The 16,926-nt window shown below is 50.0% G+C and overlaps 1 protein-coding gene across 1 annotated transcript in view; it reads right to left on the minus strand.

Annotated features, from left to right (window-relative positions):
• USH2A (usherin) overlaps positions 1-16,926 on the minus strand; it is a 538,690-nt gene that overhangs the window by 19,385 nt on the left and 502,379 nt on the right. The window contains exons 62-64 of the mRNA XM_066379924.1: positions 16,493-16,720; positions 11,530-13,046; positions 9,494-9,815 (exon numbers count right to left, since the gene is read on the minus strand). Coding sequence (XP_066236021.1) covers positions 9,494-9,815; positions 11,530-13,046; positions 16,493-16,720 — 2,067 coding nt within the window. The remainder of the gene's footprint in view (positions 1-9,493; positions 9,816-11,529; positions 13,047-16,492; positions 16,721-16,926) is intronic.

Below are 16,926 nucleotides of genomic sequence, written 5' to 3' on the forward strand. Positions count from 1 at the left end.
CTTCTCCCATGACTCCACACTTCCCTGTGCAGTGATGGCCTTGAGGCTCTGCCCCACATGACGGCTCGTGTCCTTCTGAAATAATGTGCTTTAGGACCGATAGTTTCCAAGTGTGGCCTCAGCACAGAGGAAAACTTTATTAATCAGGGATTTCTGATGTGTTTTTTCTTTATCATATTATAGGAAAAAAAACTACTCAAAGGTAAAAGTTCTTTTGATTCATTTGGCTGAAGAAATGCTACAAGTCTTGGTAATGACAAGGTGACATAGGTAGTGATGCTCTCTACGCGGTCAGATCCTGCTGATGTGTCTCCGATAGCCCGTGTGCTATTGTTCCCCACACACAGAACAGAGGAATAACCAAATTCAGTCCGTGATCTTTCACCGAAGAACCCTGTGACCTGCTGCCTCCTTCTGTAAGTGACAGTGGCTGTCCTTGCCCTGGGGACAATCTGAGATTGTGTCCCCCCCATTACTAGGCTGCTTCTTATGAGTTGAATTCTAACAGTTTCTCTCAGAGGATTAAGATGGAGACTTTTTTGAGGTGTCTGCAACTTCTGGGACATTCTATAGCATGCTTCCTTGTGGACTGTGACAATTACTGGTAAGACAAAAAAGCATTGTGACAACTCTGAGGACACAGTCATATCAAGCACATACTTGGGGCCACATCACTGTTTATAAAATAAACAAAAACAACTGAGCATGTAAATATGTTTTCCTGAAAATTCACATCCAAAATAAAAACCCAACATGAACGGCCATGCCTATAATTAATAAGTAGAGTAAATAGGTTGCTTGTTAACAGGCACACAATTAAATTATTTGTTGCCTCAGGGGCATGTAATGAGACTATTATCACACTCCCATGGGGCAGACAAATAGATATGAAAAAGGTCTTTCCAATACTTATATTGGCTGAGGCCAACAGCTCATTCAATAGATTCGATCAAAATCCCCGTTGCTCTCACGGCTCCTGATTTATGACTCGGGCTGTAGTTTGTCATCACTCATCGCTGTTTGCTCCCAAGTGCTCATAAATTAGGCCTCATAAATAAAAAGATACAATAAAACGGAATCATATCAATTCATCCAACAGCCTTGGAGCCTGTTTTCCCCAGGGCACTCACGCAGGTGCCTTCGTAAAGGGCGCCTGTCCTGGCTTGTGACTATGTTGGGAGAGCAGCACACCAAGCTGGATTTGCCGGGACTGCGGCGAGAGCGTCTGGCTGGAAAGGGCAGGCCAGGGGTCCAAAACGACCGCTTACTGGACTGTCCAATTCCGTGAGCAGTCCTGCAGGCCATTGTCATACAGGAGTGACTTGATGGGAAGCTCTCTGTAGCTGCTTGCGCGACCGTCTGCCTGTCTGGTTTTCATTCAACATCAAGTGGGCTTGTTTGGCATCTCTGTTCGCAGGGACCTTTGCCGGATGCTCCTCATTTTATACGTCTGCAGACAGTGTCCCTGGGTCCCAGGCTCCTTTCACCTAAAGCACGCTGAATCAGTCCAGGTGGAGCATGATGTGAACTGAGTCCTGGGGCCCTGGAGGAGATGGGTGTGAGCAGGACACTGCCTTCCTTTCTGCTGTCACTTTGGAAATTTGGAGAGGCGAAGCTACTTAAAGAGATGACAGATAGTGTCCCCTGGGGAACTGGGTGTCCCCAGTTACCACCACACAGCTCGCTGCCTGGCTCTGTGGAGCCACCTGATACATAGGAATACGGCTCCTCTAAAACATGAGAGAGGGGAGACCGGCCTCGGCATGAGTGGGGAATACTGAAATCAGCCTCAATTGGAGACTTTCATCACAATTATGAAAGCTGGGAATTTACCGGGTACTCTTTATTGCTTCTGTCAGTTTTCCCTGAGAGAAAATAGGAGGACTCCGGTCCCACCCAAGGCTCACGGAGGAGACGTAACAGCAGCTAGTAGGGGTGCTGAGTACTCACAGTCTACACGTTCATTGTATGTGTAGGAAGGGCATTATTATTATTGTCATCCGTCATCAGTTGGTACGTGAAGAAACAGAGGTGCAGAGAAGTTTATGTCCCTTGGTAAGTGGTACGGCCTCCCTTCTGATACAGGTATGTGACACGGAAGCCTCAAAATCTTTATCTTTTTCTACCTAAGGCCATGAAGGAAGACCTGGCCACATCCTCCGAGTGTGAGAGGTCCTGCCGGGGCTGTCGCAGAAGCCTTACAGGACTGGTGGTTTCTGCAGAGACAGCCTCCAAGTGGAACAAATACTGGAAATGACCACAGATGTCCCTGGTGCCACCTGTGCTTTAAACTGTACTACACGTGACAGAGGCTAAAAGCGCTCACATACTCCACACCGGTCCACACATGGGCATGCACTAACCTATCATGGGAACTAAAGTGATCACACAGTCCGTGCAGGGCTCTGCCTTCACCTGCTGTGACGCTGGACACCTACGCGTTCTCTCTGGTCAGCTGCTAGAGGAAGCCAAGATTGCAATCACCCAGTACGATTGGCATCTCCAGGAACGACAGCGTAGTGGACCGGGTGAGATTGTTCATCATCCTCTAATGCAATGGATATTGACTTGGCCATTTCTAGAGGCCAGACACTGACTATTCTGTGAGCTGGGAATACAACAACGAACGAGCCTGGAGCTGACATCCTGGTGGGGAGAGGCAGTAAGTCAATACAAAGCAAACAGGTAATGCTACGTGCGGACAAGGAAAGGACTTTCAGGATTAAACTATAAATATATGGGATGTAGAGACATAGTAGGGTGTGGTTGAGTGTCCAGGAGATGTTCTCAGGAGGTGATAATCAAGTTGGGAAGTGACTGGCAAGAAGGAAGCACCACATGAAGATATGGGAAAGGCCATTCTCGGTAAAGCAAGAGCAAGTGCAAAGGCCCTGGGGCTGGATTCTCAAGAAGGTAGGTGCACCTGGGCTTAGAGAGCAAGCCCTTGAGTTGTATGCAAATGCAATTTGGGGCAACCATGGAGCGAATTTAAGCAGACAGTCTTTGGAAGACAGAGTGGGACTAAATAGCAACTCTGTCACTCACTGCTGTTCTCGGTCAACAACAGGAGAACCTTCCCAGCATTCTGAGGCTAGCCAGCATCTCTTCCTCTTTCTCTGTGGGGGGCTTCTCCATTCTGGAACATCAAGGGTTAAAATAAACGGAAGCTCGGCTTTTCAGAAATTTTATTCCGATGTCAAAATTTGTGGACTGAATGGCATTCTCTACTTTGCCTCAGTCATTAACAAATTTCAAAAGCATCCCAAAGTGTGAGCAAAGGGAAAGGTTGGGGCAATTCCATGGAAAAGAAAAAAAAATTATGTCATTTCCATTAAGAAATTATTTTTCCAAATATGCCTCCAGGCATCGAGGACAGAACTGCGTGGTTTCCCAGACATTTATAGGCATCTTTGTGATGATCAGATCTGTCAACAGATAGATAAATCAATTTACATGAAAAAGTCTCAACCATTTTCTTACAGATTTCAATCGAAGGCATCAGATTTACTTAAATATGTTAACATATTTTTTTTTGTTTCCACCTGTAGATATGATCGCCTCGTACAGACCAAGACATCTGTTTTGAAGTCAATGGAGATACACCATTACTGCAAGCACTTAAGTATGGTCCTCTTTGAGCTTGCAGGTTTACTTAGTGTTTTATCAATAACCAGAGTAGTGAGCTGGAGGTTGCCAGGTGACCCTCTGGCCTAGAAAGGATTCTACCAGGGAAGGTACTGTCACAGCTGGGTGACACAAGTGAGGGGCAGCACCCATCTAAAGTGTGGCAGATGTGTGGGGTGTCCTGCTCGCCTCCACATCCAGTCTCTGCTCTGCTCTGTGTCCCAAGAGGCCGAGCCGCAATCTGCCTCAGGAAGGGACCAGAGTTGAGCTTTCCAGTTCCTCCCGCTCCCCGTCTTTGGCACCCCTGTTTGGCAAGGTCCGTGCCTTCTCTACGGCTAGCCGCCTCCTACAGGGTGGCCACTCTGCACTGGCAACGGCACTCGGTGGTGTCCGGGAACAGCGTCTCCTTTCTGTCCCCTGAGGTGCAGGGTAGCAGCCTTGGCAATTGTTAGCCACTGGGGACTACAATGTCCCTGTGACTCCCAACCCTGCTCACACTTCCAGGAATAGTTTTTACGTTAAGTGTCTTCATATGCCCTCTTGAGCACACCACCTGTTTCCTGCTGAGACCCCGGCGGATACAGGGAGACATTTCCAGGCCTTCCTCACATAGGTGCCGGTGACAGCAGGGGGCTCAGAGGCATGCAGTCACAAGGATGGAGAGGGCAGGAAGAGGATATCTCGTGGCAGAGGAAACAGAGGAATAGTGCCTCCTCACGTCTCCATGGGGTGAGTTTGGTCTCAAGTCTCAGCACACATCCCACACCCCAGGCCGCTGGGGCCTGGTGTGCTTGCCTTTTCCTTGGTCTTGAGGAATTTCCCAAGCTGTCCCTTCCCCAGACAGGTGAGCAGACACAATTCTCCTGTGTTTTAGTCAGCGTTGGCATTTTATTGTTTGTAATGATACCCTGCTGATGGTTTTGGTTGTGTCAGGGACCTAAACGGGATTCTTATACATACATAACTAATGTAGTAAATTAGACTTTCTCTTTTTTCTTTCTTTCTTTTTTTGTGACAGAGACAGAGAGAGGGACAGATAGGAAGGGACAGAGATGAGAAGCATCAATTCTTCGTTGTGGAACCTTAGTTGATCATTGATTACTTTCTCATATGTGCCTTGACTGGGGGGGCTACAGCAGAGCGAGTGACCCCTTGCTCAAGCCAGTGACCTTGAGCTCAAGCCAGCGACCCTGTGCTCAAGCTGGTGAGCCTATGCTCAAGCTGGAGACCTCAGGGTTTCAAACCTGGGTCCTCCGTGTCCCAGTCCAACGCTCTATCCCTTGCACCACCGCCTGGTCAGGCTAGACTTATTCTTTATTTGCATTTATAGTTTATGATATATCTATGATGTATTCAATAAATGTATTATTAGTGAATAAATAAGTTAGGTTTTGATAACAAATGCCATTAATGCTATTTCCACGTGTCCACTTGGTGGTGGATAGCCCCTAACTACAGTGTGTCTGTAAAGTCATGGTGCACTTTTGACCAGTCACAGGAAAGCAACAAAAGACGATAGAAATGTGAAATCTGCACCAAATAAAAGGAAAACCCTCCCAGTTTCTGTAGGATGATGTGGCAGCATGTGCGCATGTGCAGATGATGACGTAACACCGTGTATACAGAGGAGCAGCCCATGGCCATGCCAGGCAAGATGTCGACGGTACAGAGGAAAGTTCAGTGTGTTCTGTGGCTCACTAAATTCAAATCCATGACCAAAGTGCAACGTGAATATCAGCGCGTTTATGACGAAGCGCCACCACATAGGAATAACATTACTCGGTGGGATAAGCAGTTGAAGGAAACCGGCAGTTTGGTGGAGAAACCCCGTTCTGGTAGGCCATCAGTCAGTGAGGAGTCTGTAGAGGCTATACGGGATAGCTACCTAAGGGGCCCTAAAAAATCTGTGCGTGAGCCCACATCGAACTGCACAGAATAGGTATGAAACTGGGAGAGTTTTCCTTTTATTTGGTGATTTCACATTTCTATCGTCTTTTGTTGCTTTCCTGTGACCAGTCAAAAGTACACCATGACTTTATGGACACACTGTATTTTCCTTCTGGAGCTGCCCTCACACATTCACTTCCTTCCACATGACTTAACACTATCCTACCAGAAACATCATGCTGCTCAGGGCCAGAATTGATCCTCCAGTTTTTACAAATTACAGATCACAAAGGTCAATCAAGGGATGCTAAAGTTTGATCAGAAGTTTGAAAAGTGAATGGTTATTGTTTATCCCTCCTTGGGGCCCCAGAATTTAGGACTGGAGGGAGCTTCTGTTTACAGAGGAGGAAAGACTGAATGAGGTCACTATGCCTCGATTATGGTCAAGGGTCCAGAAATAGTGGCAGAAGGGTGGTCACCTGCCATCCCTCCTCCTTCTCCCTTCTAGCTTGTCACCTGTACTTTGGGAGCTTTTAAGGGGTTGGTGCAGAGGCCACCTGTGGTCCTCAGACAGGGTCCCCTTGTCTCCTGCAACCTCCCTTCCAACCTCCTCTGCAAACAGTCTGGCCAAAATTATTGGGGACAGTGTGGGTCAGCTGGAGGGCAGCTGTCCAGGGGGACCCCACAGTGCCAGCCAGCAGATCAGACCCACCAGGGAATCATCGGGTCTCCTCCCAGGCTGACCCGCCATGCCTGTCATTCCCCCAGCCACGAGGCGCCCGGAGCCTCCAGAGACCCTGTGTGTGTGTGGGCACTTCTCACCCAAGTCTGTCAGAGTAGGCGAGTTTCAGGAAAACCAATTAAGCCACTGACAGCATGATTCAGTGGGAGGGAGAGCCATGACAGGTCCCCAGAAACCCGCGGTGAGTCACCTCCTTAAGCGAGAGCGTGGATAGGAGGCACAGCTACCCAGAGCAGTCCCTTGGCCTCAGCTCGCCCCCCCCAGGTCAAAACCGGAGTGTCTAGGGACTGAACTCACACCCAGGTCCCTCCCGGAAACCCGTGGACAGACTGACTATTGGCTTCATTAGCTTTCTGAGCCATGAAGAACTTCCCCACATTGAATCTGGAGGTTTATACTGTATTTATGATTAGTACATCCTGATTCTAAAAGGGTTGAAGGTAGAAATGAGTATTTCCTGTGAAAAAAAGGTCATGCTGGATCTGTAGGTATTCTGTAACAGGGCCAGGTGGGAGTGTGTCGGGGAGCAACATGTGACACTCTGAAGGCACCATGCAGAGGGCCACCTACCCAACCATGGTTACCACCATCCTTCTGGTTAATGGGCCCTCAACTCTGGACAGAGTCTAAGTTCTTTGTTTTTATGCTCCACAAATGTAAGGATAACCTCAAAAATGCAACCCTCTGGAGAGGGTCAAATCACTGACAGGTGCTGGGAGAACCAATGTATCGAGGACAATGAAGGTATTTTCTGATAGGCAACCTGCAGATGACAGAATACTCCAATGGGTTTGTGACAACACCAGTTCATCTCCCAGACGACATGTTCTTCCATAGGAGGGAAAGCCATCTTTTATAGTGTGTTACTTCCTAACTGACTTCCGTGAGGCTACTCAGGGTCCAGATAGACTCAGCATGTACACAAGGCTATATAGACCCAATATTTTAGTTCAATGACTTCAGCATTTAATCTATACTTTTCAAACTAATTCCTGTAAAAGTTGGGTTTGGGGACTGATAGACTAGGGACATTTTGTTTGTTTGTTTTTTGCTACCCTCCTAAAGTTGTAACAACATGGGAATAGATAGTAAATGCAAATTTGAGATCAGTTTCATATGAGAACCAAATTAAATACTTCCATTTGCGTGGAATGAATATGGAGGAAAAGCCCAACAGTAACAGTTACCAAAGAGATAGTGTATCCTGAGATCCTGCACATGCCCCCCCCCTTGGAAGTGGAGTACCTCAAATCCTCCTGCTGGGAAAACCAACTAGAGCTCCACACTCGCCCGGAGTGGACCATTCCCTGCGAAACGGAGATGAGCCCGCTGTAGATCACGTGGCCAACCATATAATCCCGTGGGGCAGCAGGATGCGGAAATGGCTCTCATCTCTCGTTTGCCCTCAGTCTCTCTGGGTCATCAGGTTTGTCTAATTAGAATTCAAGGACTTCATGCTGACCTCCCATCAGCTCTCTCACAGAGGGGCACTCTTACTTATGGGGGAGGCTCGGTAACTGGGGGTCTTCTGATCACTTGACACATTTCAGCAAAGATAATGAGAAAACTACAAAAGGACAGCCACATAGGTGCTGGCTGTTTCTAACAGTGTCCTGTTTCCAACGGTGGCCCTGACAGGTGTCTCGTTCCTTTGTGACATAAACCACGACCCTGACCCTAAACCCTTGGGGCCTGATATGTTGTTTTTCAATACTTGTATTTCTTTAGATTTTGGAAAGGGAATAAAACATACATGCTGTATATTTGGTAATATTCCCAGAGTTAACTTGTAATAAAATAAGGGTTTTTTGTTTTGTTTGTAGCAAAATATATAAATATTCACATTGCATGGGAAAAATAAAATGTTATACAGAATTTCAACTTTATTTAGATTGGGTTTTGTTTATCACATGAGTCTGGTCAGACCCAGAAAAAAATAATACTTTTGTTTTTAAGAGGTCTTTAGATTTGGAATTTTAAACAAGGGACTAGGAATTTATCTTGATGCATTTCTCCATGCCTTCCGGGAATCTGTATTTGCAACTCTTACTAACGTGTCTGGGTAATTTGTCCTATAAGTTGTTAGCTTGAAAGGTGCTTTTTGCACACTTAAGATGTTACCTCTAACCGCTGCCCTCAGGGCGTGCCCGCTGTGCTCCTGGGGACTCAGCGGCTTCGGGGCTTCGGTATTCCTGGCTAGGGCATGCTTCTCAGGGCTTGGTTTCTTCTGTTAGGAAACTATGCTGTGCACTGCGCCGGGCACTCCGCCTGCATCGGCCAGCCACCCCGCCTTAGACTGCTAGCAGGAGCCATGACTGTGGCGTAAGCAGAAGGGACACTGTGTGGTGTGTCAGGGACGATGGGACAGTGCAGAGCCATGCATGAAAGCAGCAGGGACAGGACTGAGATCGGGAATACTGCATCAGGACCTGCCACCCCCACCTTCTAAAACTCTGAGTCACCCTGCTGAAGATGGGGCCCCAGGCAAATCTGAGGGGCTGAGCGTGGCTCACCTGCACAACCCTCAGCCAGGGGACAGCCTGACATTGACTGACATGCCTGCCAAGCCTGAGCAAGGGCTGGGGCGTCCCTGCCTCATGGGAACACAAGAACACAGGGGCAGGCTGATGGGAACACAAAACCAACCTAACACTTGTGCTTTCTAGATCTCAGAAGATGTTCAGAATGTTTTTTTTTTAAATTCTTGGCTTTTTAGGGATATGCAGAGTACTATTTTCTATATAAACTTATGCTAAACTTACTCCACCCCCATGCCCAGCTTAGTCATCTCCCTCTAGACTTTTCTCAACATCTCCTGTCCTTCTCAGGCACAGGAGCTGGAGGTGACTGCCATTAGGTTCTATCTCGTCTTGGTACAATGACTGCATTGTTGCCAAAGGGATCTTTTAACAAGGAGCATTTCCTGCCCAGGGAACACTGACGGAGGGAAAGCTCTATGATACAAACTGCTTCATCAACAGGACACACCAATGCTCTGCCTAAAACCTACGTGGGAAATAACAGGTCATGGACCAGGGACCAAGAAAATGAAGGCATCAAATGAATATAGTCTTTTCCTCCCTCATTTACTGCTCGAGAATTATGAAAGAATATTATTAGCTTCCTTAAGCCCCATGTTTCTGTAAGTGGCTTTTCAAATTGCAAGCCCTTTTGTCTGCGCAGCCACTGACGGGCGTGCACAACCTCCGCGTGTGCACAGTGGGGACCCGTGCCTCTTACCTGGTACTCGTACTCTGTGAAAGGCAGCAGCTCGGAGTCCACAAAAGAGTCCGCACTCCCGTTATAGGTTAGAACAGCGCTGGGCTGTCCAGGCTGAGCTGCAACTTGTCTCCTGTACAACTCATAGTATAAAACCTGGCCGTTTGGCTGAAGCGGTCCTGTCCACCAAAGGGACACCATGGGCTGGAACCCCCCTGGGGCCATCTGTGCCTCCAGGTGCGGAGGAGGCTGCCCGGCCGGGGCCATCTCTGGCGTCTGTATGGACGTCCAGTCACTTGAAGCACAGCCCAACACAGTGCACGCTCGAATTCGCACCTCGTACCTTCAGGACACAAAGCAGATGTTACTCATTATTAGCCAACTGCATTTTCTTTTTTTTTTTTTTGTATTTTTCTGAAGCTGGAAACGGGGAGAGGCAGTCAGACTCCCGCATGCGCCTGACCAGGATCCACCCGGCACGCCCACCAGGGGGCGACGCTCTGCCCACCAGGGGGCGATGCTCTGCTCCTCTGGGGTGTCGCTCTGCCGTGACCAGAGCCACTCTAGTGCCTGGGGCAGAGGCCAAGGAGCCATCCCCAGCGCCCGGGTCATTCCTGCTCCAATGGAGCCTTGGCTGCGGGAGGGGAAGAGAGAGACAGAGAGGAAGGAGAGGGGGAGGGGTGGTGAGGCAGATGGGCGCCTCTCCTGTGTGCCCTGGCCAGGAATCGAACCCGGGACTTCTGCACGCCAGGCCGATGCTCTACCACTGAGCCAACTGGCCAGGGCCCAACTGCATTTTCATTGGCAGAATCTTTACATTACCAAGAGTTTTCAAATAAAAAGACAAGTAAATTTATATTTATTCTGATCAATAGCTAACCCTTTCAAAAAGGAACAAAGTCATAGTTCCACAGATTATTTTATAACATTGTAAACCTTCCCAGCTTTCCAAAACAAAGATTCTCATCTCTCTTGGGAAGGGTGGATATAATTCTTCCCTAAACAGGAATGTATGGAATGAATAAATTTTCAGGATTCTCTCTGGTATGCAAATGCTTCCTGTCTACAGGTTTACTGGACACAGTGATGAAGGCAGGTCTCAGGGCATGTGACCCAGTTCCCAGCAGCCATGGGCTCTCCCGGACTCTGGGGTCTTCCCCGCAGCCCTGGGCTTTCCCTGACCCTACAGCCAGAGCTGAATGATTCCCCAGGAATGCCTCCAGGTCATGAGGAAACACCATGTAGTTAAAGCCTCCCCGGTAATAAATCCCCTCTCTGAAACCTGACAATTCACAACAGGCTCCCTAAACCACACACAGACCTTCCAGGGCCAAAGTTAACCCAGCCACACGCTATACATCACAGAGACACCTTATCACCATCCCATTAAACTCAACCAATCAATTATGTTATGTCTCATAGCTGGTCTCCCACCACTTGGGAAGGTCTATTTACATAGTGGGAATGGTCCCCTTCCAACAAATGGGGCTTCTGGCTGCAAATGAGCACTTTTTTTTTGCCTCTGTTCCCATGCCCCATCCATTTTTGATGCCCTTATCTCTGGAAGAAGAGCCAGATTTCAGAACAAGGACTCCCACAGAACTGATTTTGGATTGGTCCCACTCAGGCTGGTACCACCTATCACTCACAGGCACTTTTCCCATTGTTTATAATAACACCTTATTCTTTCCCCCCAACGTGCAGCAGATGACCCACTTAGGCTCTCAGAACTGCCCAGGGGTCGGTCTTATTTCCAGGAGGAAGTAGATTTAGGAACCGACCCTATCTCTGTGCTACTTCTTCCAGGGATTGTGAACTGCAAACATTTCTGAAAGAAACTAACTCTCAAAATGTCACCTGCACAAATCCTCCTCTCCAGAGGTTATGACAGCACGCTGTCGCTGGGTGAGGATGGGGTCCATCCTCTGTGGATGGTTCAACGGAGGGGGCTCGGGGATGCCACACATCCTAAGAGTCTTACCTTGACTGGTCCCAGGGCCCACACCACAGAGAGGACAGTGGCTTGCCCTTGACAGACCCAGAGGGAGCTAACCCACCTGTGAAACGGCTGCAGCTGGCTAACCAGGAATGCCCGTGTACCAAACGAACCATGGCTTGTGTTCACGTGCACGATTTCTGTTTCTCTTCCAAGCAGCTCGCGGATGAAGAGGATGTAGTTGACTATGTGGCCGTTGGTCCTCACTGGGGGGTCCCAGTTCACTAGGACCTCCTGGGGACCACAGGCCTGTAACTTCGGAGGTTCCATCCCTGAAGGTGTGGAGGGGCTGGTTCGGTCTCTGACGGGTGGGCTGGAGACACCGCCTTGGCTGTTGTTGGCGGTCACTGTGTAGCCGTACTCCACCCCTGGGGTGAGGGTGAAGTCGTGGTAGCGCGTTTCTAGGCCGGTGTAGATGATGGCCCCGTCCCTCCTGAGTTCATAACTTCTCATCTGGCCGTTTGGGTTTCTGGGAGGCTTCCAGGTGACTTCTATTGACCCTGAGCCCGTGACTTGCAATTGTGGAGGGTCCATGTTCTGCGGCGGGGCCTCCAGGGTCCAGGTGGGTTGTGCCTCGCTGGCTGTGCAGCCTCCTTGGGTACAGGCCACCAGGGAGACGTTGTACTGTGTGTACGGCTGCAGGTGGGCCAGCAGCAGGGCCAGGCTCTGCCCGGCAGGGTACTCCTGACCATCACAGCTCAGGGAGTACTTAGTGATCTCTCCGTTTGGAACTGATGGTGGTGACCAAGAAGCGTTTATCTGGGTGGCACTGATGGCTTGGAGAGCCGGGGGGCTGACCCCCGCGGGTGCGGCCTCGGGCGTCACGGTGTTGGTGGGCAGGCTGGTGCGGCAGCCCCCCGCCGTGCAGGCTGCGACCGCGTAACTGTACGTGGAGAAAGGGAGCAGCTCTTCGTCCGTGTAGCTGAAGGTGAGGGCGTCAAAGCTGAGAGGATGGGGCGCCCCATTCCTGTGGAGCCGATAGGACTGGATGACACCATTTGACTGCTCCGGGGGGGCCCAGGACACCAGCAGCTTTGGGGGGTTCCTAGAGACACAGGTGATGGCAGGCGCAGAGAGACCTTCCGGGGGCGCCGGCAGCGTCCTGACTGCAGTCCAGGAGCTACAGGCACGGCCTGCTGAATTCCACGCGCGAACCTGATACTCACATGGCATCCACGGCCGCAAGCCAGTGTCGTTATACAGAAACGCATGCCTTTCTGTCCTGTGTTCCGTGAAGACCGTTTTCTCGCCAGCCGGGTCTGTCTGATTCCCTGCAGTGTCCTCCGTTGAGCATCTGCGAATCACTTCATAGCGAAGGATCTTCCCGTTGGGGCGCGTGGGCTCAGGCCAGGCCAGCTCCACGCTGGTGGAGCCCACGGACTGTACGGTGGGGGGCGGCTGGGCGTGGGGCAGGGCCTCGTCCGTCCGCACCAGCTGGGGTGCCGCGTGGGCACAGCCCGCCCACGTGCAGGCCTCCAGGATCAGCGTGTACACAGTGGACGGCTCCAGGCGGCGGAAAAGGAACTGGCGGCTCAGGCCCGCGTACTCCAGGACGCCCTCACTGAATATGTGGTAGGTCTGCAGTCGGGGGAGACAGGAGGGGAGACAGACAGGAGGGGAGACAGACAGGAGGGGAGACAGACAGGAGGGGAGATGGGAGGGGAGATGGACGAAGCGTGAGGCCTGGGCTTGCTTTCCTGTCCCTGTGTGCCTGTCCCCGCGGCCACTTCTCATCCCAATGACCCTGACCTGGAAAGAACAACCCCATATACAGTTCACACAAATTAGGGGGAACTTGCAGATACCCTAGTACTTTCAGCCTTTTGTATGGTGCATTTTCACCAATGAAATCCAAGTTGGTTTTGCATCTCATTTGCATAATTAAACAACTTTTTTTTGACTTATTTGCTTTTCTGTTCTTGTTTAATAAAAAAAAATCAAATGCTTCTTTTTTTTTTAACCACTTCATATTCATTTTGGAATAGCCCCTAATTTTTGTGAGCAGTATATAATTTGGGGAATATAACCTCAATTCCATAGAAAGAGGAAAATGTTTTTCTCCGCTTATTTTTTTTAGGGGTGGATATTATGTAAGTATGATTCGTCCCTATAGGTGGTAGTAACTCCCCATCATGGCTTCTCTCCAGAGGGGATGGGACACGTGTCAGTGTCTCTTGGGAGGAAGACCTAGTTTGAAACGTTCCCACAGCTGGTTCCCAGGGAGGCTTAACTTAAACTGGAATATTGACACCCTTTAATATTATTTAAGAGGAAATGGCTTAGACTTCTGGAAATCTATCAATGTTGGACTATTGTATTTTGGGGTGATTGTCTTGTTAGGGTCCCAGGGCAAGACTACACCCCTGAGGAAAGGGGAATGGGGTATTTTCTGAAGAAGTTAGGTTCTGTAATCAATGTGAAAGCCGCTGTGTCTCCCTGCCCCGCCCTCTCCCCTCCTATGTTCACCGGGCAGATCTCTTCTTTTCATCTGGAATTTGCCGCAGAGCCTCTGTCCACATTCCCTGCCTTACCATTCCCGCCCCAACCAGCCCTCCCGGGTCTCCCATTCCATCACTTGATCTTTTTGTCAAGTTACAATGAACCTCTCCTTTCCAAATTCAAGCTCACGTCTTCGTGCCCTCATTCTACTGGGTCTCTCAACAGCCTCTGTCATATTTCCTCTTCCCTTTCAGGACAGCCCACTCATTTGTCCCCTTTCCCTGCTACCTCACTTGGTTCTTCTCACTCTCCTTTGCTGGCTCCGCCCCCTCCTCCTGACCTCCAGGTGTGTGGACCCCCAGGGCTGGACCGCTAGCTATCATAGTCTCTGGTTAGTCTCTCCATAGCCCAGCTCCGCCAGGCTCGTGGCTTTGAATACAACCCTCCTGCTGATAAATTGCCGGTATATCTATCTTAGCAAAGAATGCTCAAGAGAGTCCTAGACTTGTGCCTCCAACAGCCTCTTTGCCCCCTCAAGGCCAAAGTCCAGAAGACATCTGAAGTCCCTGTTTCCTCCCTGTTTCACACCCTGTTCACTGACGTATCTTCTCACCTCTGCCTTCTGAGTAACTAGAGCTCCAATCCCCCAGATTTCTCAGCTTTCACTACTCCCACTCTGGTGTCAGCCAACTTCAGCTCTGCCCTGAATCCCTGAGCCGCTCCCACACTCCGCCAGTCTTCTTAACGCCCACTTTCTACCTCGCAGCCAGGGCCATTCTGAAAACCGCATACTTGCCTGTGCTGTGCCTTCGCTTCCACCCTCCAGTCATTTTTCATTGCCCAGAGAATCAATTCCAAACTCCTTATCGCAGCCCTTGAGGTTGGGCACAGTCTACTGCCTGCCCTGGCCAGCCCGGCCCTCTGGCCACCAGTGTCCGCTCTCCCTATCCCCCCACCCACCGCACTGCCCCCCCTTTAGTTAAACGCACCAAGTTCATTCCTGGCTCCAGGCCGTGTGGTAGCTGTTCACTTTGTTGGGAACATTTTGCCCTCCTATCTCCACATGACTGACTCTGTCCTGTCATTCAGGGCTCAGCTCAGACGTCAACTCAACTCAAGCGATCACTCATTCTAAAATAGCCTGCGCTGACATAATTACCTCATTCTGTTTAATTTCCTGTGCGGCGTTCCCCACGCTGCGATTCTTTTGTTTATTTGTCCACTGTCTTTCTCTCTGTACACTCACATGTATGCACATGTGTACACACACACACACACACACACACGCACATGCAAATACACATACTGTCTATAGTAGCAGGGGCCCTGCCTGTCTTATTCACTCCTGAATAAACACCTGGCACTTAATAAAAACTCCATAAATATTTGGTGAGAGGTGCATTAAGGTAAAGAGACATTCCTGTCATCTACCATGGCAGGAAGAGGCAGACCAGAGACAGGAAGGAAGCACGCAGTTGCAGGAGTGATGCTTTGGTGATGGGTGTGAGGGAGGGAAGAGACTTAGACTCCTCTCTTTGACGGGGCCCTTGGGGCTGTGGCTTGGGTTTTCAGGTCGCGGATCCTAAGGCCCCAGTGTCCCGCCCCAGAACCGGGCAAGCCTGGCTCTGCCACGTGCTGGCAGGCAGCATGGAGGGGCTGGCTACAGGCCTGGGCGTGGCCGGAAAGCAGCCTCTGTGCTAAGCGGTGGGGCCCCTCCATGAGGGTGGCCCTAAGCCGGGAGCTCTGGGGACACTTCCAAATCTCCAGGTGATTTCCTGGTGTCACCCCACTCACAGGGTTTCCAGAGAAGCTTTATCCAAAGTCTCAGCTCAGTCTTAACTGGTATTAATAATGGCGAAGGAAGGACAGAGTGGTTACAGCAGGTACAGGCTGGGGACTCAACGGCCTGAGTTCCAGAAGGCAGAGATGAGGGTCTGAGAGGTGGCTCTGGCCAGAGCGGACAAGAGGCAGAGGCAGGAACAGACAAATAGGAGAGTCGCTACTCCCTGGGGAGGAACATCAGACAGGGAGACAAGGTGTGGTATTCACGTGGGTGATGGTTTCGAGTACCCAGATGTGGGCCAGTGATGGAAACAAGCCCACTCCTCATGGCTACATATGGTGACTGGGGGGCAGCAGATGTGTGGGACTTCCTGTCTTTGGCTTAGCAAGCTCTGTTTCAGGCTTAAGCAAATAACGAAGGGGGCTAATTCAGGAGGCAGTTGAGAACACTCAGAGTTCAGTTCTAGTGTGACAGCCTGGCTTCAAATCCCCATGCAATCATTTGCAATGAGGGCTTCGGCAGTTCCTCAGCTTTTCTGTACCCCCTGAGGTTTGGCGGTGCCTACCTAGCAGGGGAGAGGTGGAGATGAAATGAGAGGACCTGTGGGGAGCTCTGCCCAGCACTGGGACCACAGGAGGCCTAACACGCTCGTCTCTGGTCTGTGACTGAGTGCCGGAGAAGCTATCGAGGAGAATTAAACAGATGGTGCAGGGAGCTGTCCCACACAGACCCGACAGCATGGCAGGGCTCCCCTAGTTATCTGAAGAACACTAGACACGGTTCCGTGTACAGGGGGACTCACCCTAATCACACCGTTGGTCCGCTCAGGCTCTGCCCACCGCAGGAGCAGGGCCCTGCCGTTCTCTCTTTGTTCTACCGTCAAGGTGCTCGGTCCACTGGGGGAAGATTCTAGAGTCCGGACTGGAGTCCAGGGGCTTGAAACTTCTCCTGCTTGGTTTGTGGCCACAATGCTGATGAGATACGTCGTGAACGGTTCTAACCCAAACAGCTGGGCCTGATGGCTTGTTCCCTATAAGAAATAAGCAGGTTTGTCTGTTTGTTTGTTTTAGAAAACAGCTAACAATAGCTGGACAGTCCATTCTCTAAGACACAACAGCAGCAGGGTTTTGAATTATTAAGAAAACAATGTTTTCTTTTTTCTTGTTCTTGACAGCCTGGATATATTATGTAATGTTGTGTGATTTCAGACACGTACAAAGTGTGGATCAGATAGGG

Source organism: Saccopteryx leptura, chromosome 1 (genome assembly GCF_036850995.1).
Source record: "Saccopteryx leptura isolate mSacLep1 chromosome 1, mSacLep1_pri_phased_curated, whole genome shotgun sequence".
In the NCBI taxonomy this organism is placed as follows: domain Eukaryota; kingdom Metazoa; phylum Chordata; class Mammalia; order Chiroptera; family Emballonuridae; genus Saccopteryx; species Saccopteryx leptura.